Source organism: Stigmatopora nigra, chromosome 20 (assembly GCF_051989575.1).
Source record: "Stigmatopora nigra isolate UIUO_SnigA chromosome 20, RoL_Snig_1.1, whole genome shotgun sequence".
NCBI classification, from domain to species: domain Eukaryota; kingdom Metazoa; phylum Chordata; class Actinopteri; order Syngnathiformes; family Syngnathidae; genus Stigmatopora; species Stigmatopora nigra.
Window position 1 is genome coordinate 9,510,472 of NC_135527.1, and position 19,284 is coordinate 9,529,755.

At 43.5% G+C, this 19,284-nt stretch overlaps 2 protein-coding genes and 1 long non-coding RNA gene across 10 annotated transcripts in view; all 3 read right to left on the bottom strand.

Annotated features, from left to right (window-relative positions):
* Positions 1–2,886: 2,886 nt before the first annotated feature.
* LOC144213977 (uncharacterized) lies at positions 2,887–4,722 on the bottom strand. 2 transcript variants are annotated; one of them, XM_077742703.1, is made up of 9 exons: positions 4,602–4,722; positions 4,462–4,527; positions 4,320–4,382; positions 4,179–4,244; positions 4,036–4,101; positions 3,903–3,962; positions 3,761–3,825; positions 3,551–3,639; positions 2,887–2,993 (listed from the first exon to the last, which is right to left on the bottom strand). In XM_077742703.1, the coding sequence occupies exons 1-8, from the start codon at positions 4,643–4,645 to the stop codon at positions 3,593–3,595; spliced, it is 477 nt and encodes a 158-aa protein (XP_077598829.1). In that variant the 5' UTR covers positions 4,646–4,722; the 3' UTR covers positions 2,887–2,993; positions 3,551–3,592. The 2 variants fall into 2 exon arrangements, with proteins under 2 accessions (XP_077598829.1, XP_077598831.1); XM_077742705.1 differs by lacking the exon at positions 2,887–2,993 and having other exon boundaries at positions 3,000–3,639; positions 3,899–3,962.
* On the bottom strand, positions 4,723–7,864 carry LOC144213978 (uncharacterized). Of its 4 annotated transcripts, XR_013330189.1 has the most exons (4): positions 7,730–7,864; positions 7,193–7,252; positions 5,292–7,103; positions 4,723–4,944 (listed from the first exon to the last, which is right to left on the bottom strand). It is a non-coding gene; the product is annotated as an uncharacterized LOC144213978 (long non-coding RNA). The 4 variants fall into 4 exon arrangements; XR_013330190.1 differs by having other exon boundaries at positions 4,723–7,091; positions 7,201–7,252; XR_013330188.1 differs by having other exon boundaries at positions 4,723–7,103; positions 7,201–7,252.
* Positions 7,865–9,503: 1,639 nt separating this feature from the next.
* The window catches only part of LOC144213184 (pyruvate carboxylase, mitochondrial-like), a 39,396-nt gene continuing 29,615 nt past the window's right edge, over positions 9,504–19,284 (bottom strand). For all 4 annotated transcript variants that reach the window (XM_077741474.1, XM_077741475.1, XM_077741476.1 and 1 more), the window contains exons 13-27: positions 19,005–19,149; positions 18,831–18,920; positions 17,345–17,566; positions 17,015–17,171; positions 15,211–15,451; positions 14,960–15,127; positions 14,436–14,517; positions 13,375–13,532; positions 13,158–13,244; positions 12,327–12,506; positions 12,086–12,260; positions 11,878–11,951; positions 10,564–10,704; positions 10,401–10,502; positions 9,504–10,334 (exon numbers count right to left, since the gene is read on the bottom strand). In XM_077741474.1, the coding sequence (XP_077597600.1) occupies positions 10,185–10,334; positions 10,401–10,502; positions 10,564–10,704; positions 11,878–11,951; positions 12,086–12,260; positions 12,327–12,506; positions 13,158–13,244; positions 13,375–13,532; positions 14,436–14,517; positions 14,960–15,127; positions 15,211–15,451; positions 17,015–17,171; positions 17,345–17,566; positions 18,831–18,920; positions 19,005–19,149 (2,172 nt within the window). In that variant the 3' untranslated portion in view covers positions 9,504–10,184. The remainder of the gene's footprint in view (positions 10,335–10,400; positions 10,503–10,563; positions 10,705–11,877; positions 11,952–12,085; positions 12,261–12,326; positions 12,507–13,157; positions 13,245–13,374; positions 13,533–14,435; positions 14,518–14,959; positions 15,128–15,210; positions 15,452–17,014; positions 17,172–17,344; positions 17,567–18,830; positions 18,921–19,004; positions 19,150–19,284) is intronic.

The following is a 19,284-nucleotide window of genomic DNA, read 5'->3' on the forward strand; positions in this document are numbered from 1 at the left end:
TATGTCGTTTTTGGTCATTTTGAAGGAAAACAGCCTTACTATACTATGTCGTTTTTGGTCATTTTGAAGGAAAATGCCTTACTATACTATGTCGTTTTTGGTCATTTTGAAGGAAAAATGCCTTACTATACTATGTCGTTTTTGGTCATTTTGAAGGAAAAGACCCTTACTATACTATGTCGTTTTTGGTCATTTTGAAGGAAAATGCCTTACTATACTATGTCGTTTTTGGTCATTTTGAAGGAAAAATGCCTTACTATACTATGTCGTTTTTGGTCATTTTGAAGGAAAAATGCCTTACTATACTATGTCGTTTTTGGTCATTTTGAAGGAAAAATGCCTTACTATACTATGTCGTTTTTGGTCGTTTTTGGTCATTTTGAAGGAAAAGAGCCTTACTATACTATGTCGTTTTTGGTCATTTTGAAGGAAAATGCCTTACTATACTATGTCGTTTTTGGTCATTTTGAAGGAAAAATGCCTTACTATACTATGTCGTTTTTGGTCATTTTGAAGGAAAATGCCTTACTATACTATGTCGTTTTTGGTCATTTTAAAGGAAAAATGCCTTACTATACTCTGTCGTTTTTGGTCGTTTTTGGACATTTTGAAGGAAAAGAGCCTTACTATACTATGTCGTTTTTGGTCATTTTGAAGGAAAATGCCTTACTATACTATGTCGTTTTTGATCATTTTGAAGGAAAAATGCCTTACTATACTATGTCGTTTTTGGTCGTTTTTGGTCATTTTGAAGGAAAATGCCTTACTATACTATGTCGTTTTTGATCATTTTGAAGGAAAAATGCCTTACTATACTATGTCGTTTTTGGTCGTTTTTGGTCATTTTGAAGGAAAAGAGCCTTACTATACTATGTCGTTTTTGGTCATTTTGAAGGAAAATGCCTTACTATACTATGTCGTTTTTGGTCATTTTGAAGGAAAAATGCCTTACTATACTATGTCGTTTTTGGTCGTTTTTGGTCATTTTGAAGGAAAAGAGCCTTACTATACTATGTCGTTTTTGGTCATTTTGAAGGAAAATGCCTTACTATACTATGTCGTTTTTGGTCATTTTGAAGGAAAAATGCCTTACTATACTATGTCGTTTTTGGTCATTTTGAAGGAAAATGCCTTACTATACTATGTCGTTTTTGGTCATTTTGAAGGAAAAATGCCTTACTATACTATGTCGTTTTTGGTCATTTTGAAGGAAAAATGCCTTACTATACTATGTCGTTTTTGGTCATTTTGAAGGAAAAATGCCTTACTATACTATGTCGTTTTTGGTCATTTTGAAGGAAAAATGCCTTACTATACTATGTCGTTTTTGGTCATTTTGAAGGAAAAGAGCCTTACTATACTATGTCGTTTTTGGTCATTTTGAAGGAAAATGCCTTACTATGTCGTTTTTGGTCGTTTTTGGTCATTTTGAAGGAAAATGCCTTACTATACTATGTCGTTTTTGATCATTTTGAAGGAAAAATGCCTTACTATACTATGTCGTTTTTGGTCGTTTTTGGTCATTTTGAAGGAAAAATGCCTTACTATACTATGTCGTTTTTGGTCATTTTGAAGGAAAAGAGCCTTACTATACTATGTCGTTTTTGGTCATTTTGAAGGAAAAATGCCTTACTATACTATGTCGTTTTTGGTCGTTTTTGGTCATTTTGAAGGAAAATGCCTTACTATACTATGTCGTTTTTGGTCATTTTGAAGGAAAATGCCTTACTATACTATGTCGTTTTTGGTCATTTTGAAGGAAAAATGCCTTACTATACTATGTCGTTTTTGGTCGTTTTTGGTCATTTTGAAGGAAAAGAGCCTTACTATACTATGTCGTTTTTGATCTTTTTGAAGGAAAAATGCCTTACTATACTATGTCGTTTTTGGTCGTTTTTGGTAATTTTGAAGGAAAATGCCTTACTATACTATGTCGTTTTTGGTCATTTTGAAGGAAAAATGCCTTACTATACTATGTCGTTTTTGGTCATTTTGAAGGAAAAGAGCCTTACTTTACTATGTCGTTTTTGGTCATTTTGAAGGAAAAATGCCTTACTATACTATGTCGTTTTTGGTCATTTTGAAGGAAAATGCCTTACTATACTATGTCATTTTTTTTAAACAAAATATGCCTTACTATACTATGTCGTTTTTTTAAACAAAATATGCCTTACTATACTATGTCGTTTTTTTTAAAGAAAATATGCCTTACTTTACTTTGTCGTTTTTTTAAAGAAAATATGCCTTACTATACTATGTAATTTTTAGTTAAAGAAAATATGCCTTACTATACTATGTCGTTTTTTTTAAACAAAATATGCCTTACTATCCTATGTTGTTTTTTTTAAACAAATTATGTCTTACTATACAATGTCGTTGTTTTCCAAGAAAATATGCCTTACTATACTGTCATTTTTATTAAAGAAAATATGCCTTACTATACTATGTCATTTTTTTTAAAAAGAAAATATGCCATTCTATACAATGTTGTTTTTTTTAGTTGATCATACAGCATTAAAATGATTGTGATCATTATAATCTTTTCAAAATAAATAACCAGTTAAATATCTTTACACTATATAATTATTTCCATTTAAAATACACCCACCACCACCACCATTGACGGCACTCAAAATCCAAGCCATTGATCTAGCCAGAGATTTATGATCTGGACTTGGAGATCAATTTTTATCAAATAATTTCAACCATGCATTTTACATTATCTAACTTCAAAATCTAATTTACCTATATTTAAATTTTTCTAACCACAGTTTTGCATTCAATTGCCACTAATCCCATGGCTAAACATACAAATAACTTTAACAAAACACTTATCTTGATTAAATACATTCAAACATCATGCAACAAAAAGCAATACACCTTGCATTAGTTTCTTTTAAATTTATTCCTTACACATGCAGAAATAAAAAATACATCCATTGTTAGTAGTCATGCAAGTGGAAGACCCAGCCATTCATTTCCAGTTGAGGTATCTGTCAACAAAAAAAATCTTGTATTAAAATAAACATTAAACATGAACATAACTTTACATTTATATTCAGTTGACGATCAGCTTCCGTCTAAAGAAAGGGACTAAAACATGGTTAAACATCCACATTATTAAAGACAGTTATTGCACAAAATATAACTTCAAGGAAAGTTGTGGTGATAGAAAAGCCCAGTGAGAGTAGTGCCCTTGAAATCCAGAAGGAAATATAAAAAAAAAAAAAAAAAAAAACATACAACCTGTCTTGGTCCACAAGATGGAACAAAGTCTCACAGCATGAACACATTTTTAGATTTTTTTCTATTATTTTTAGACCAAAATATTTAGCTGGGCGAGCTGGCTAGCCCTCAGCCCAGTTCATCCGATTTGAACAGTTTAATTTGTTCGTTTTTGGAAATAAGCCATTTGGCTTTGGCGCTTTGGAAGACCAATTTGGATTCTTCATCAATTGAGTTTAGGAATGATAATTGTTTGCCATGTTTAAATGAAACACTTTATCCATCAGTTAATCAGCATCAGCAATCTACACTCATTCTACTTAACTTGTCAAAGTTAAATCTGGATGACTAAAAACTTCTTCACTTCTTAGTCAGTCAAAGTCCTGATGGTGATGTGCAGCAGACCAATTTCACCTAGGGAAATGAATAGAAACAAAGGTGGAAATGGATCATCTCCTTTTCAAAACAAATCTTTTTTTTTTAATATGGATTGAATCTTCACTAAATTTTCAGCATTGTTCATGTTCTACTTAACTTGTTCCAAAAGAATCCAAATAGGCATCCTCAGTTTCATCTGCACCAATCAGGTCTGGCCCAGATCTGGAAATATAAACATTAGGGTGTTTTACTTCCATTACTGATCAAGTCCCTTGGTCACCGTGTACGATTTAACTTGCTCCAAAAAGGATCCATGAAGACGTCTTGTGTCATCTCCACCAATCAGGTCCAGCCCAGATCTAGACACGTATATTAGGGTGCTTTATTTCCATTTTTAACCAAGTACATTGGTCACAAAGTATTCCACTTAACTGGCTCCAAAAAGGATCCAAGTAAACATCCTCAGTGTCGATGGCATCAGTCAAGTCAGGCCCAAATCTAGAAACACAAACATTAGGGTGCTTTACTTCCATTTCTGACCAAGTCCATTGGTCACACAATGTATTCGACTTCACTTGCTCCAAAAAGTATCCGAGTAGAGGTCCTCAGTGTCAATGGCAGCCATCAGGTCCGGCCCAGATCTAGAAAAACAAACATTAGGGTGCTTTATTTCCATTTCGGATCAAGCCCATTGGTCACAAAGTATTCCACTTAACTGGCTCCAAAAAGGTTCCAAGTAGACATCCTCAGTGTCAATGACAGTCAGATCAGGCCCAGATCTAGAAAAAAAAAAAAAAATTGGGGTGCTTTACTTCCAGTACTGACAAAGTCCCTTGGTCACATTCTGTTCGATTTTACTTGCTCCAAAAAAGATGCGTATTGACGTCCTTTGTGTCATCACCACCAATCAGGTCAGGCCCAGATCTAGAAAAACAAACACTGGGGTGCTTTACTTCAATTTCGGACTAAGTATTTTAGTACAATGTATTTGGCTTAACTTGCTCCAAAAAGGATCCATGTAGATCTTCTGTGTCATCTGCATCAATCAGGTCAGGCCCAGATCTAGAAAATAAACAGGGTGATTTACTTCAATTTCTTACCAAGCCCATTGGTCACAATACATTCGACTTCACTTGCTCCAAAAAGTATCCGAGTAGAGGTCCTCAGTGTCAATGGCAGCAATCAGGTCCGGCCCAGATCTAGAAAAACAAACATGTGGGTGCTTTACTTCTATTTCCGGCCAAGTTCATTGCTCACACAAAATAATCAACTTAGCCAACTCCAAAAGGATCCAAGTACACATCTTCAGTATCAATGGCACCAATCAGGTCCAGCCCAGATCTGTGAAAACAAACATGTGGGTGCTTTACTTCTATTTCTTACCAAGTCTACTAGCCACAGTTCGATTTTACTTGCTCCAAAAAGAATTGAATAGTCGTCTTCCGTCAATCGCACCAATCAGGTCCGGCCCAGATCTGTGAAAACAAACACGTGGGTGCTTTACTTCTATTTCTGACCAAATCTATTGGTCACAAGATTTTCGACTTCACTTATTCCAAGAAGATCCAACTACACATCTTTAGTGTCATCTACTTCCATCAGCTCAGGCCCAGATCTAGAAAAACAAACATGTGGGTGCTTTACTTCTATTTCTTACCAAGTCCATTGGCCACAGTGTTCGATTTGACTTGCTCCAAAAAGAATCCGTGTTGACGTCTTAAGTTTCATCTCCACCAAACAGGTCCAGCCCAGATCTAGAAAAATAAACATTAGGGTACTTACCTTCTATTTCTGACAAAGGCCCTTGGTCACACAAAGCATTCCACTTAGCTTGCTCCAAAAGGATCCATGCATTTTAGAATAAGTGCTCATTAAAATTTTTATTAAACAAGGTTATACATACACATTATTTTCTACAAAACTTTGGCAGCACCCAATATACAAGCAGTAGATCTAGCCAGAGATTTAAAAATCATCTTTGCTTGGAGATCAAGTGCCGTCAAAATGATAGTCAATTGATTAAGACACTTACCAGTTGGGAGTGGATAAACTTGATCTATCCAAAATAAATGACAAGGTTAAACATTTCCATCACATTTTATGATTTAAAACACCACCACCACCATTGACAGCACTCAAAATCCAAGCCATAGATCTAGCCAGAGATTTATGATCATCCCGACTTGGAGATCAATTTCTGTCAAATCAAATTAAACATGCACTTAACATTAGCTAACTCCAAATTCTAGATTAACTATAATTTCATTTTTAAAAAAAATACATTACCACACTTGGGCAAAGTCATCTCTCAATCCGTAGACCTGGCCAGGGATTTTGGATCTTCGTCACTTGAATCATTTCTGCCAATATAATTACTTACATTAGCTTCGTTTAAATTTCATCACACAAATGCAGAAAGAAAACTTATCCATTCGCAGAAATCAAAGACCAAACAGAAGATCATGTCCAACCACTTCCAATCGTCTCCAGTTGGGAGCAATCTAAAACTGTCAACAACAAAAAAGACAAGTATCAAAACACACATCATTAAACATGAACAAATTTCCACATTTATATCAGTTGACGATCAGGATCCGTCTAAAGAAAAGAACTAAAACATGGTTAAACATCCACAACATTAAATGAAACACAAAATATGACTTTAAGGAAAGTGGTGGTGATAGAAAAGCCCAGTGAAAGTTGTGCCATTGAAATTCAGAGGAAATACAATGAAAACCATACAACCTGTCTTGCTCCACAAGCTGAAACAAAGTCTCACAACAATCTGGCATTTTTGGCTATTTTCTATTAACTTGGCCATTTTTAGACCAAAATACACGACTGGGCGAGCTGGCTAGCCCTCAGCCCAGTTAAACCGATTTGAACAGTTAAATTTGTTCCTTTTTGGATATGCGCCTTGCAGCTTTAGAAGACAATTTGGAATTTCCGTCAATAGAATTCATGAATAATGATTGTTTGCTATGTTTAAATGACATACTTGAACCATCAGCAATAAGAAACAAGTCTACTTAGCTTGTTCAAGTTGAATCTGGGTGGATGGTAACTTGTTAGAGTCAGTCAAGGTCCTGAGGGTTATGTGCAGCAGACAGGTTTTACCTAGGGAAATGAATAGTAACACAAAAGGTGGGAGTGGATCATCTCAATTTCAAAACAATCAAATATTTCTTATGAAACTTATAATGCATATCACTACGCACTTAAAGTAATTTTTTGCCTACTTTAGGCAACTGGGTGAGCTGGCTAGCCCTCACCGAGTAAAACCAATTTTTTTATTACATTTCCAATTTGGGAAATGAGAATTCTTATTTGACAGCAGAAAAGAAATTTGGATTCTTCAATTAATATGGATGAAACCCATGTTTACTAACAGTCTTTCAGCTTTATGACATTATTCTACTTAACTTGCTCCAAAAAGGATCCGAGTAGATGTCCTCAGTGTCATCTGCACCAATCAGGTCGACAATTATCTGAAAAAAATCCTCATTGGAGAAGACAGAATTTTGAGATTTGACAAGTAAGTTAAACCTAAGTTTATAAATCAACATGACTTTAAAGAATAATAGGATACTTAGTCACTTGTCAAAGTGGCTCAAGGTTCTCCAGATGATCCAGATCAGGGAGGTTCCAACTAATTAAGAGGAACACAGATTGGGTGAATGACCTCCATTTTCTATTCCAACACTCATGATCAACTATTGAAGGCAACACAAAGTATTGCAATCAATATTTTGATGACATTTAAACTAAAAACACTAAAAATCAAGAAAATCCTCCACAAATCACGAATACTTAACAGTTCCTTTATCACCGAGATCCGAGGGGAAAATAGTCATACCTGAAATAAGACACACAAAAATCAGTGACATTTTGCAACAACGATCCATTCGATTTAACCCTCTAACTATGCCAAAACACTAAAGATCTTAAAATTAAAAAAATACGTACGCGAAATACTTTTACAGACGAAAAAATGTGCGACGATCGCGTTAAATGCGACTAAAATAACATTAGCAAACACATTGAAAGTGGTAGGAAGACGCCCATCATTTCTTAACTTTGCAGTAACTTGTACGAGTTCGTAAAAAGCAAAAATAAACCAACATACCTTGACTGGAGTGTCAAAATAGTGCCATCGGCGAGTGAGTTGCAAAAGACTAGTTTGTCGATGCAGATCGAAGGAGCAGAGCTCGAAACTTGGACGAACTAACGGCCACACGCCATGCCTTTTAAATACGATTCAAATTTGGCATCAAATCACGTGACTTCCGGAAAAGCCGAGCGAAAGAGGTCACATGCTTCCGGGGAGGGGGTCACTCGTCTGACGTCACGACGACGTCATCTACATGTGACACGAAACGTCCATTTCTTGTCATTTTGAAATTACACATGCTACTGATAAAATGTATTTGTTACAACTTGTATTTCATTCATAAGAAATACGATGTGTCAAACTGAATATGACTCTTCCCTATATTTATAAATGTTTTTTTCCAAAAATCATTAGTTTGCAACATTATTTATATATTGATTACTGATATTAATTTGCAATAAAAACACTATTCAAGCCTTGCCCATTTTTCCTGTACTAACTTGACCGCCTTTTAACAATATACAATCACAATCATGAAAAAAGAAAAGGAAGAATAGAAAAGGAAGTTAGCCAAAAAAAAAAAAAACTCACCTGTTACTATTCACTCCTTGTTTTCCATTTTTAATAATATTTTGTGTTTCCTTTCCTTTATGTTGTCTGATGTTGAAATGGAATATTTTATACTTTTTATTTTATAACGTTAAGACATGGAAAAAATATGCTCAAAACAAAGTGCGTGTTACACATTATTTTTATTGTTTTTTTTTTTTACTATGCCCAAAGGATGGGTAGTCCCACCGTCACTAAAACCACAAAGAGATTCTAAACAAACGTGGAAGGTACAACTTATAAAACTACAGGTTAGACTCTAAGATAAGGGGATGTAATAGTAGAGTATCAGTTCTTCTTTAAAAGGTTTCATCCCTTCCATGGTACGATTAAGGCCAATGGATCCATGACCTCCTTTTGTTTTGTTGGGGTTAAGTGTAAGGGTTAGCAGCGTGCGATTGGACACCTCCGTCTCTGGAGCGGACGCCATCAAATCCCAGCTCACCAAAGCCACCATTTTGTTGTCACGCCTTCCGGGAGAAAAGAAAGATAAGCACTACTTCCACACAAACATTTTCTAGTCAAGTAGTACTCCAAGCGTTGTTTAAAAGCGCTAACGGCACTCAACGGGGAAGCCAGAGCGCAAGCGCCACCCACAGGGGCGCTCTTGACTCGCAGCTGGCCCCGTTGCGTGCGTGCCGACGTTTTTTCTTTTTTAGAAACAAAACACACGCGGCGGCGCCGCACATGAAAAACGGACAGACAGCGTCAGCCTCCTCTTGGCCTGAATGTGCCTGTTGCCATGGTAACAGAACCCCCTAGTTTCAAAAGCCGAGGTGCACACTTTGTCGTTACCTTATCGGCGGCGGCGGCGGAAATGGAGACACCGGCTGGGTGTCCACGTGCCAACTAACCAAGAGGCGTCCATTCCTGGAAAGACATAAACAATGAATGTGGGCCACAAGCAAAAAGGCCGGCGGGCGTGACGTCCCAACTCCATCTTGGCGCCGCAATGTATTCGGCCAAAGGCCGTCGGGGAACGTCTTCCGTCAATCACATGTAGGAATGAAAGAGCTCTCCTGCTAAATTCAAGTAATTAAGACAGTCAAAAATGATCAGCATTTGAAAAAATGTGCCGCGGGTTTGATACCGGGGTGCTACACTATACCATATTACTGAAAAGCTAGCATAGATGGCTAAATGCTAGCGTCTTAACATGATGTAACACAGCAACAGAAGGTGTCTTCCATTCAACTTTATTCATGAATAAAGACAAGTACAATTAAAGCGCTAGATACTGGCGGACTTTTTATCGGCTATATATATCTATTTTTTTCTTCCAGTACAAGGCCGCTACACATTTGCACCTCCGCAGCTAGATATAAATCAACACATTTGCCAAACATGATGCATATGTAAACAAACATGTCACTGGCTCGGATATAAAAACAACTAAATAATAATAACGACGGATGGGTTGAAATGTGGTGAAAGTGGGCGACGGCAACGACTCGCTCTCTCGTTTGTGCGCGTTTGGGAATATTTCACATCATTCAGGATATTGTTTCTGCCCCCCCGTCCCCCAGGATATGGTTTGTGCCCCCCCCACCCCCTCCACGCCGCTACGCCGCTTGGAAATGTTCTTGTGCACACACAATTAGGCTAATGTATGCGATGGCACACGTGCGCCACCGCGCCGCCGCTGCCGGGGGTCTCCAGAGTCTCTTATTAGTCCGGCTAATTTCCCATCACGTGACGGAGTATTAACGAAGAAAACCAATTAGCGCGGGCGCTCCGCTCCAAAAGGAGGAGGAGCCAGAGGTGGCTGCTTTTAAGACTAGCGACGGAATGTGGCTAAATTTGAAATGTATGTACTATGCGGTATGCCACCCTCAGACCGCCCCCCCTCTTCCCTCTCACGCTACTCCTCGATCTCCATGATGAGGTCGTCGCCCTCCAGGGAGGCGTCGGCCACGGCGTGCACCGCCTTGACCGTCCCCGACAGCGGGGAGTTGACCACCGTCTCCATTTTCATGGCGGAGAGGACGCAGAGGGGTTGGCCCTTCTCCACCTGCCCAAACGACAGAGAAAATGGGTGAGTCGGAACGTCGTGTACGGCGTGGTGGTGTCAACTGACCTTGGAGCCCACTTCCACTTTGACCTCCAGGACTTTCCCGGGCATGGGGGCACCCACTTGGCCCTTGATGGACTTTTGGGCCTTGGGATGGAACTTCATTTCCTGGAAGGCAGCCACGAGGCGTTCACGGTCCATGGGAGAAAGGAGAAGTACGCTAACATACCTTCATGGCCAGCGTGTCTTTGACCAGTACGGATCGGAGCTGTCCGTTAAGCTCGAAGAAGACTTCCCGTTGGCCGGCTTTGTTGAGGTCGCCCAAGGCCAAGGCCTTGATGTGAAGGATTTTGCCTCTCTCCAGCTCCACCTGGCACACACAAATAAATCACATTTTGTAAATAAAAAAAAACAAAGCACTGCAAGACATTTTTCTACTCCATTGCGTCTTTGTTATTTGTAGCGCTCGTTAGAAACGGATTGGACGGACTTTTCTGTGGTGGCGCGGCTTCTCTTGGCACGCAGACCAGCGCGACGCTCCTAATTCCGCTTTCTCATTTAGAGAGTCGAGCGGCGCATACTAACGGCGGCGAGCCAGATCCACTTAGCATGCGCCTGGTGGTTTTGTGTGGGTCGCACTCGTCGCCCTCGCCACTCCGACACCCTTTGGCCACCCGGCCCGGCGTATATCCACGAAGCGTCTCGGAATCCCGGCGTGTTTGCGGACGTGCGGCGTGATGAAAAGTGACAAGTGAGTAGACGTTGGCGTTTGGGCAATTCCAACTTTACGTTTGTGTCAAACACCATTAAGGCCATACTCAATCACTCACTACTTTTTACATCTACCCAAATAGCATATATCTATATACATAAGCACTAGACTCCAAGTCAAAAACAGCCATGAAATGCTAATCGAGCTAAACCTGAGCGTAGCTAAAAAAAAAATGAGGGGCGGGGCCAAGTCTCCTGGGACTCGCACTAGCCAAAGTGTAATGAAGTGTAAAAAAACAGTGCGTATAAGACTGCAAAATAATGTCCAGCCTCCAAAAAGTGACATTTAATCCAAAAAAACGACAGTAGAGTTTTTCTGGCCTTTTTTCTTTTTTGATTAGAGTCCATAAATCATATGGGATGTCCCCCAAATGCCAGCCAAGTCACCAAAGACACAAAAGACTGTAATATTCCTCCCTTCTATAAAGAGGCTACCATTTTTGTCTCTTTCGCCCGAGAAGCTCAAGTTGTCACTTTTTTGACGAGCTTTGGGTCCGTCTGGCGCCCGTTCCGAAGGGGATGGCCATTGTCATGACAACAGGTTTTTTTCTAACTGGGGCTACAATCGAATCACGGCAAATGTCGCGTGCGCTTAGGGTCGATGCGACGAGTTGAATGTTGGAAAAGGCACACGGCGGCGATAAAATTCCTCCTCGGGTCCTCGCCAATATGCGGCAGAAAATCAATTAACGCCCACCCGCAGCCCTTCGGAAATCGAGCGCGGGCCGTAACCACGATACGTCGCAATGACGGACGGATAGGAAGAGCTTACCTCAAATTCTTCGGCGATCTTTGGACCGTCCAGAAAGAGTCGCGTGTTCAGGCAGTCCACCGGTCCAAAGTTGGCTACACAAACACACACAAAAATAGCATTAAATCAGATTATATTACATTATTATCATTACTTATAAAAAAAAATATGATATCTAAAATGGTCCGGCCCACATGAAATGGAGTTGACATTCCATTGTTTAACCCACCGGTAAATTCTTTAAATTCCTGGAAGACTTTGGGGTACATGGCCGCCGACATGACATCCTCGGTGGTGATGTCATCACCGTGCGCCGCCCGGAGCCCCTCCTCCAGGGACTCAAAGTCCATGGGAGGGAAGGAGGCGCCGGGACGTCCCTCGATGCGAGGGAGGGACTTGAGGACCTGGATAAGAGGGAGGGAGGAGTCAGTTTTAGTCCCAAAAAGTCTTCACGTCAGATGGTGGCGTACCTTGGATCTGAAGGGCTCCGGGAATCCGCCGTGGGGGATCCCCACGTGACCCTGCAGGAACTCCACCACGGAGAGAGGGAAGGACAACTCGTCGGCCCGTTCCTCCACTTCGGCGCGGCTCAGGTTGTTCTGCACCATGAACTGGGCCAGGTCGCCCACGATCTTGGACGACGGCGTCACCTACAGGACAAAAAAAAGGGGGCTTTTTCCTTCATTGCCTCAGGCTGAACTTATTTATTGCCAAATAAAAGGCCCACTGCCTTTTGTTTTCTCACGTGTCTTGATGAATCACGACTCCGCCTCTCTCGCTACTAACTCAAACGCACTTAGCCGTTTCTCCAACTATTTTTTGCCCATTTCTTGGCTTTTTAACTCGCTACGTCCTATCTGTTACCAGCAATATTAGCAATAGGCTCAAACGTCAATGGGCGAGCTTTCAAAATAATGCTCGGTTTTTGGCCCAATCGGTGGAGGCGACCCGTTCACGGCCTCATCGTAAACAACTCTCTGGATTTTTACGGCGTCCAGGGAGCGCTGAAGAATGCTACCTGTCACCGCGGGAGGAGACGAGTAGACGCGATAACGAGACGCCGGGAGAGACGGGAGCGGAAAAAAAAACGCGTCGGGTTAGAGATACCAGACGGCGGGGGTCTCATCAAAACGGGGGGACGGACTCATGGCGGAATTTGAACAAAACGCCTACCGCGGGAGGGGAAAAAAGAAGAGAAAAAAAGACAAGGAACCTTTTTTTTTTGCATCCTTTGGCCGCCAATTAATGGCATTTTCTAGCCCGTAAATGGCGGCGGGAGTCCGAGGAAGGGCGGGGCTTACCTTAATGAGGTCTCCCAGAAGTTTGTTGGCTTCCGTGTAGGCCTTCTTCACTTCTTTGAACTTATTCCCCAGGCCCATGCTGTGTGCCTGTAACAAAAAAATAGGATTTCTCGGGTTGAAAAGGATTTCCTGGAAGATGAAAATTCAATGGAGACGCCGCAATAGAAAAATAGGGATGCTAAAATAGAATGGGAATGAAAATAACCACAGAATTGACCTGGAAATGGAGGTTGGTGTACTGGCCGCCGGGGATCTCGTTCTCGTAGACGTCGGCGTTGCCCGACTTCATGGTGGCCGTGCAGTCGAAGGGCGCGTACAGACCCCGCGCCACTTCCCAGTACTCGCTGTAGTCAAACACTTTCTCCAGAGCGATGCCTGACCAAAAATAGATTTGCATCATATTACATATTCCACAGAGATGGTTGCAATGAATGCCACTATTGAAGAGAAAAAAGTCTAAATTATTTCCTTTTAGGCAATCTCAATCCCTATCTTAGCAACTAAATAGCAAAAAATGGAGTAAAACATGACATATTGGCTACCATTGACGTCTATTGCCCTCAAAGTATTTGCTAAGAATTCTTATCTAACGACCTCGATGCAATGTGCCCAAATTTTAGGCCGTGGGTGAGCCATTTAGCCACATCAAATTGACACACAAAAATAAAACTAACAAAACAAGAGGGATAAACAGTTCCCCCGCAAATAAGTGGCCATGAAAGCGCCGCTCGCCGAGAGGGTGGACAGAAGGAGTGGGAGGAGCCTGAGCTGGCGAGAGGTTAGCCAAATGTGCGTGGAAAGTGCTGTTAATTACTAGCCGCCGTGCCGGAGGAGGCGGCCGTGGCGGGCGGGCGGGCGGGGGCGATGGCGATGGAGGGGAAGGGTGGGGGAGGAGGGGGGGGGGGGGGGGGGGGGGCGACTACTCATTATCGCCCGGGCGCCCAGATGGGATGGAAAAGAGGCGAAGGTCAGGAACGGTGCCCGCCTGGCGTTCCCGGGCATCCGGGGTCAGGCGCTCGACCCGGAATGCAAAGACGGCAACGGCGGCGAACCGTCAAATAAGATCCCATGGGACGCTGCATCTCCGGATTACCATGTGACTTTGATTTAATAAAATGACAGTACATATAGTATAGTATATAGAACCATATAGTATATGGAAGAGACAGAACTAATTGAAAAATGTGTGTTTTGCCATTGCAATTGACTTTATTTCTTAGGGAAGTCTGTTAATAATTAATATGGAGTACACAGGGGGGGGGGGGGGGGGGTGCTTACCGGTGTCCATTTTGGTTCCTTTGGCGCAGGCCACCATGGCGCCCATGCTGGGTTGCGACGTCATGCCGGCCATGGAATCCACCTAAAAGACGCAAACGTTACATCTGGTTATGCAAATGTGGGAAAAATCATATTCTTCTGCCTAAGATTGACCATTTGATGATGGAGATGGAAGATCTGGGCCAAATGTAATCAAGCCCCCCCCCACCAAGCAGAGGGAAATCCACCATCTTGGCACTTTTGCCATATGCAAAAAAATCATGGAAATAAGATATTGTACTCTGGAATACATTTGGATTTTTTTTTTCCTGCGAGCGCCAGCGGAATGTTAATGAGGTAGAGCCGTTAGGGGAAAAAATGACAGCATGAAAACTCATTCTGGAAATGAAATCCTTATGTTCAAATTGGACGGCTTGCTGATGATTTTAAGGGAATCTATTTTTTTACGTTGGTTTAAATATTGCTGGAATTTAGAAAAACCTCTCTGTACCTTGATATTAAAAGACAGAAATATTCCAACTGACCGCCACATCCACGATGTCGGCTCCGGCCTCGGCGCACGCCAACATGGCGGCCACGCCGGCGCCGGCCGTGTCGTGCGTGTGCACGTGGAGGGGAATGTCCGGGAAGCGCTCCCTCAGGGCGCCCACCAGGAGTTTGCTGGACTCGGGTTTGAGCAGACCCGCCATGTCCTGGAATGACAGCGTCACAGAGTTCAAGTAGGAGGGGTTAAAATGTTTTAAAAATACCCGGCTCCACCCCTTTTTTTGCGCACCTTGATGCAAAGAATATGCGTTCCGGCTTTGACCAGCTCCTGGGCCAGATCCAGATAGTAGTTGAGGGAGTACTTTTGCCTCATGGGGTCGGAGACGTCGCCCGTGTAGGAGATGGCGGCCTCCACCACGCCGCCCGCCGAACCCGCCGCTTCCATGCCAAGTAGCATGTTGGGCAGGTAGTTGAGGGAATCGAAAACGCGGAAGACGTCCATGCCGTTCTCTTTGGCCACCTCGCAGAACCTGGGGAGGAAAGACGGCGTCAGAAATTTGGCACAATCACATTTATTTCAGGACAAATATCAACAAAAATCATCCACAAATGTTTCACTTCATCCCCAAATGAAATGTGTACCTCAGCATGACCTTTTTTGTGCGGTTTGTCTGTTGATAAGCACCACCAAAACGACTCTGACGCCTTTTGATTTTAGACTAACACGGCAAAAGATTGGTCCTTTAAGCCGGCTCGCCCGCGGTAAGTGGTCATGAACGGTCGTCTCCAACGCGCCCGCCGTTCTGTCCACGTTGAAACGCAGTCCTAAAAAGCCCCACCGGGGGAAATCCTTTGTCTCCAAGGCTTTGGCCGGCTACCTGGCAATCCTAATCAGCGTTGCTTTTCACACAACATTTGCACAAGGAGAGAGCCATTGTTTGCCTCCACAAACACAACAAGGGGATTATTATCGGGGGCGCCGTGTGCGCTGTTTACACAATCGGCGCCGCTCGCTGCCCATCAGGCCGCTGCTTGGCAGCGCCACGCAAACGCCCTCAAATGCTAATTTAAAGAGAGAAAAAAATCCTCTCAAATGCTAATTTGGAGGGAAAAAAATGATTTTTTTGTCTTTCTTGATCAATTGCTGGTGTTAAAGTCAAGGCCCGGGGGCCTGATACGGCACCCCCGGGTTGTTTTGTAGCTGTTAAAGCATACAAATACTGCTGTGCTGACCTTTAAAATATGTTTGACATCATTTGATACAAAAAAATAGGTTAAACATAGAAGAATAAAAATGGATTTGCAGCATTTTTGGCAAAGAAATGTTTCTATGGAAGTGATTTGATGGTCTTAAGGATTGGTCGTGGTGGCGTTCCTATCAAATGAAGTCACAGGAAACTCCTCATTAGCATTTGAGAGCTTTTGGCGCGACCCGACGCTAAGCAGCGGAAATCAATTAGTCGCCTCCCAATGACACTTTGATTCCGAGGCGTCGATAGCGGCGCGCTAGATCGCATTTCTAAAACTCAAATGACACTTTTTTATGAAAAAAAAATCAGCGTCGGCAAGAAGGACGGATCACCAACATTAATCGTAACGCCGTCAAAAGGAGCGCCAGCCGAGGGGGGGGAGGAGGAGATGGATGGAAGCATAAAAATCAACTCCAAGATAGGATAAATAAGCACATTGAAGCGGGATGGGCAGCCACCAAAAAAGAGACGGACGGATGGGGGAGATCCGGCCATGCATGCATGCGTGTGTGTGTGGCAAACTGCTCTATTTAGTCACCAAGCCACTACTAATTTATCTCCCACCCAGTGTGTGTGTGTGTGTGTGTGTGTCTCACACACACACACATTCGCACACACACAACAGGGAGGTGACTAATCAATCTATTTGGGAGAGCGCTTCAGGCACATATGACATTTATGGGCCCCTCATAAGCGTCACACGGGGGTAGTGGGGGGGGGGGGGGGGGGATGCTATGGCTGTCACGTGTTTTATCCCAGTGAAACCTAAGAGTGTATTTTGAATGAATTGCCATCATTTTTGGATGATTTTAAGGCTTAAATGAACAAAAAGAAGGGGCTTACTTGAAGACGGCGTTGTCGGGGTAGTTGGTGTAGCCCACGGCGTTGGCGCCCCTCAGCAACATCTGGAAGGGAACGTTGGGGATGAGAGCCCTCAACTCCTGGAGCCTCTTCCACGGGCACTCGGATAGGAAACGCATGGCCACGTCAAAGGTGGCGCCTACATGAAAAAATACGGAATTAGACATTTATCAAAGCCCTGCGGTGGTTTTGTGCCAATCTGTGGGTCGACAGGGAAGACGACTCTTACTGCATTTCTGCATGAAATTCATCATGGCAGCAATTAAATGCAATTTGCACTAAAAATGAAGGTTTTTGAAGGGGGCCACCTACCTCCCCAGTTCTCCAGGCTGAAGAGGTTGCTAAAGTGATGACTGACAAAGGGGGAGATCTTCTTCAGGTCGTGGGTGCGCACCCTGGTGGCCAACAGGGACTGGTGGGCGTCTCGGAAGGTGGTGTCCATCAGCAGGAGGCCGCGGTGGGCGCGCACCGCCTTGGCGAAACCCTCCGGGCCGTCGCGTAGCAGGACGTCGCGGAATCCTACGGGAGGTTCTCCTGAAGGGTGGAAAATAGGACGTGACAAAGACCGCCATTTGGAGGACCGACACGAAAAAAAAAAAACCCGGATCGATGGCGAGCGCGGCCAAGCTAACGTCGGATCAATGACGCTGGTTAATGAGCTAGCCACCCTCTCGGTGCTAAGTCGCTGGGATAATGAGCTCCGGCGGAAAGGGACGCGTCGGGGAAAATGACGGGCCAGCCTTAGCCGGCCCATTTGGCCACGGCGGGAGCGTAATGGCGCGCCATTTGGCCGACCACACAACGCCACTTAGACCACGCATCATTTTGAAAGCGGCGCCGCGTGCCTTACGATTACCGCAATCGATGCCAAGTCAGTGGCCGTATAATGGCCGAGGTCAAAGGTCAGCGCTCACCTTAAAATAATGACCAATCAAATGGGGAAACCACGCAGCTTTTGTCCAAACTAGACCAAAATGCTTAGTGTTAGATTGGATTATGTCCACATAAAGCGGAATCCACCCTTGATATTTTCACCTGGCCGATGATGGCCTTGTGTATGGAGGCGGGATTAAAACTGGCGTTGGACCAAAGCCTCTCTTGTCCTCTTTTTATTTTTCCAGGGCGCCGCTTTCTTTGCCAGTGTGATCATCGTGGCCTAATCCCGCTCCAATGAAAGGACGGCGCCGCCTGACAAATCCGCTCGCCGTTCACCTCCAAACGCCACGTCAGTCCGGCCGCCGCCGCCGCCGCCTCGTTAATTCCGACCTGCGGGACTCTCGGGGGAGGGGATGCTAACAAGCGGTGAACGTCTCTGGCACGCCCTATCGCGTTACGCATGGCCCGGGGGGGCCATCGGGGTTCCGGCGTCGGCGCTAAACGGAAGCTTTTAGGGAGGCTTTTCCACCCGGAGCCATCCCACGGTCCGACGGACCATTTGTCATTCAGACGTGGCGCGGCGCCGGCTTTTAGCCTAAGTGCCCCCGGGGCTACGCTACTATTTACAATTTCAGGAACCACGGTCCAGCTATCTTTGCCACCGGGACGCAAATCTGGGAGTTTTTTTTTTTTTTACAAGTGCCTGATCTTGTCCACTATCATAAACGACGGGCCATAACGGCCAAGACAAACAGACTCTAGGACCATTTCCAGACTTTACTACTAACCACTTTACTTATTTATGCCATGGCTTACTCAGTGGGCGGATCAGTCTAAATGTATTGGACGTTTGGCTCCGCCCACAGTGAAAAATAAGTCTAAGTAGGGTAGACGGGAACCGGGTAAAAGTATTTGTACGTACCCATGATGACGGGAGGGATGACAGGGTCGATGGAGGACGGTTTGGCCTTCACTGGGATGGGCGTGGTCGGTCCGTTCACCATCACGTGACCTTTGGAGGAGATTGGATAAGGTCAACACCGTGGTTGATAAACAACGGGTTTGTTTTTTTTAATTATTTTTGTACCAGACCCACCCAGGTAATGCAAGAGCTTTTGCGCTCGGTTCTGCGTGGGCTTCAGGTTGAACAGCTCCTGGTTTTCGTCGATGAACTGCGTGTCCACCGTGGAGTGGAGGAACTGGTGGTTGGAGAACACGTTCTGGAGGAACGGGATGTTGGTCTAAAATTGAGAGAAAGACACAAAAAGAGAATTACACAGGGTAACTTGACAATTTACCGGATAACGATCGCTAACAAATGCGGTTTTTGGCTCCAACGTCATATCAAAAGAGGACTTAGGGTGTATTCTTAGCTC

What these genes read in the sequence shown, in the direction of transcription:
- LOC144213977 (XM_077742703.1), bottom strand. Translation starts at nt 4,645, where the DNA reads ATGCAGATGACACAGAAGATCTACATGGATCCTTTTTGGAGCAA. An exon ending in CTTCATGGATCCTTTTTGGA is followed by an intron (nt 3,826 to 3,902) that starts GCAAGTTAAATC and finishes TTATATTTCCAG; the next exon opens with ATCTGGGCCAGACCTGATTG. An exon ending in TTTGGATTCTTTTGGAACAA is followed by an intron (nt 3,640 to 3,760) that starts GTTAAGTAGAAC and finishes TCATTTCCCTAG; the next exon opens with GTGAAATTGGTCTGCTGCAC.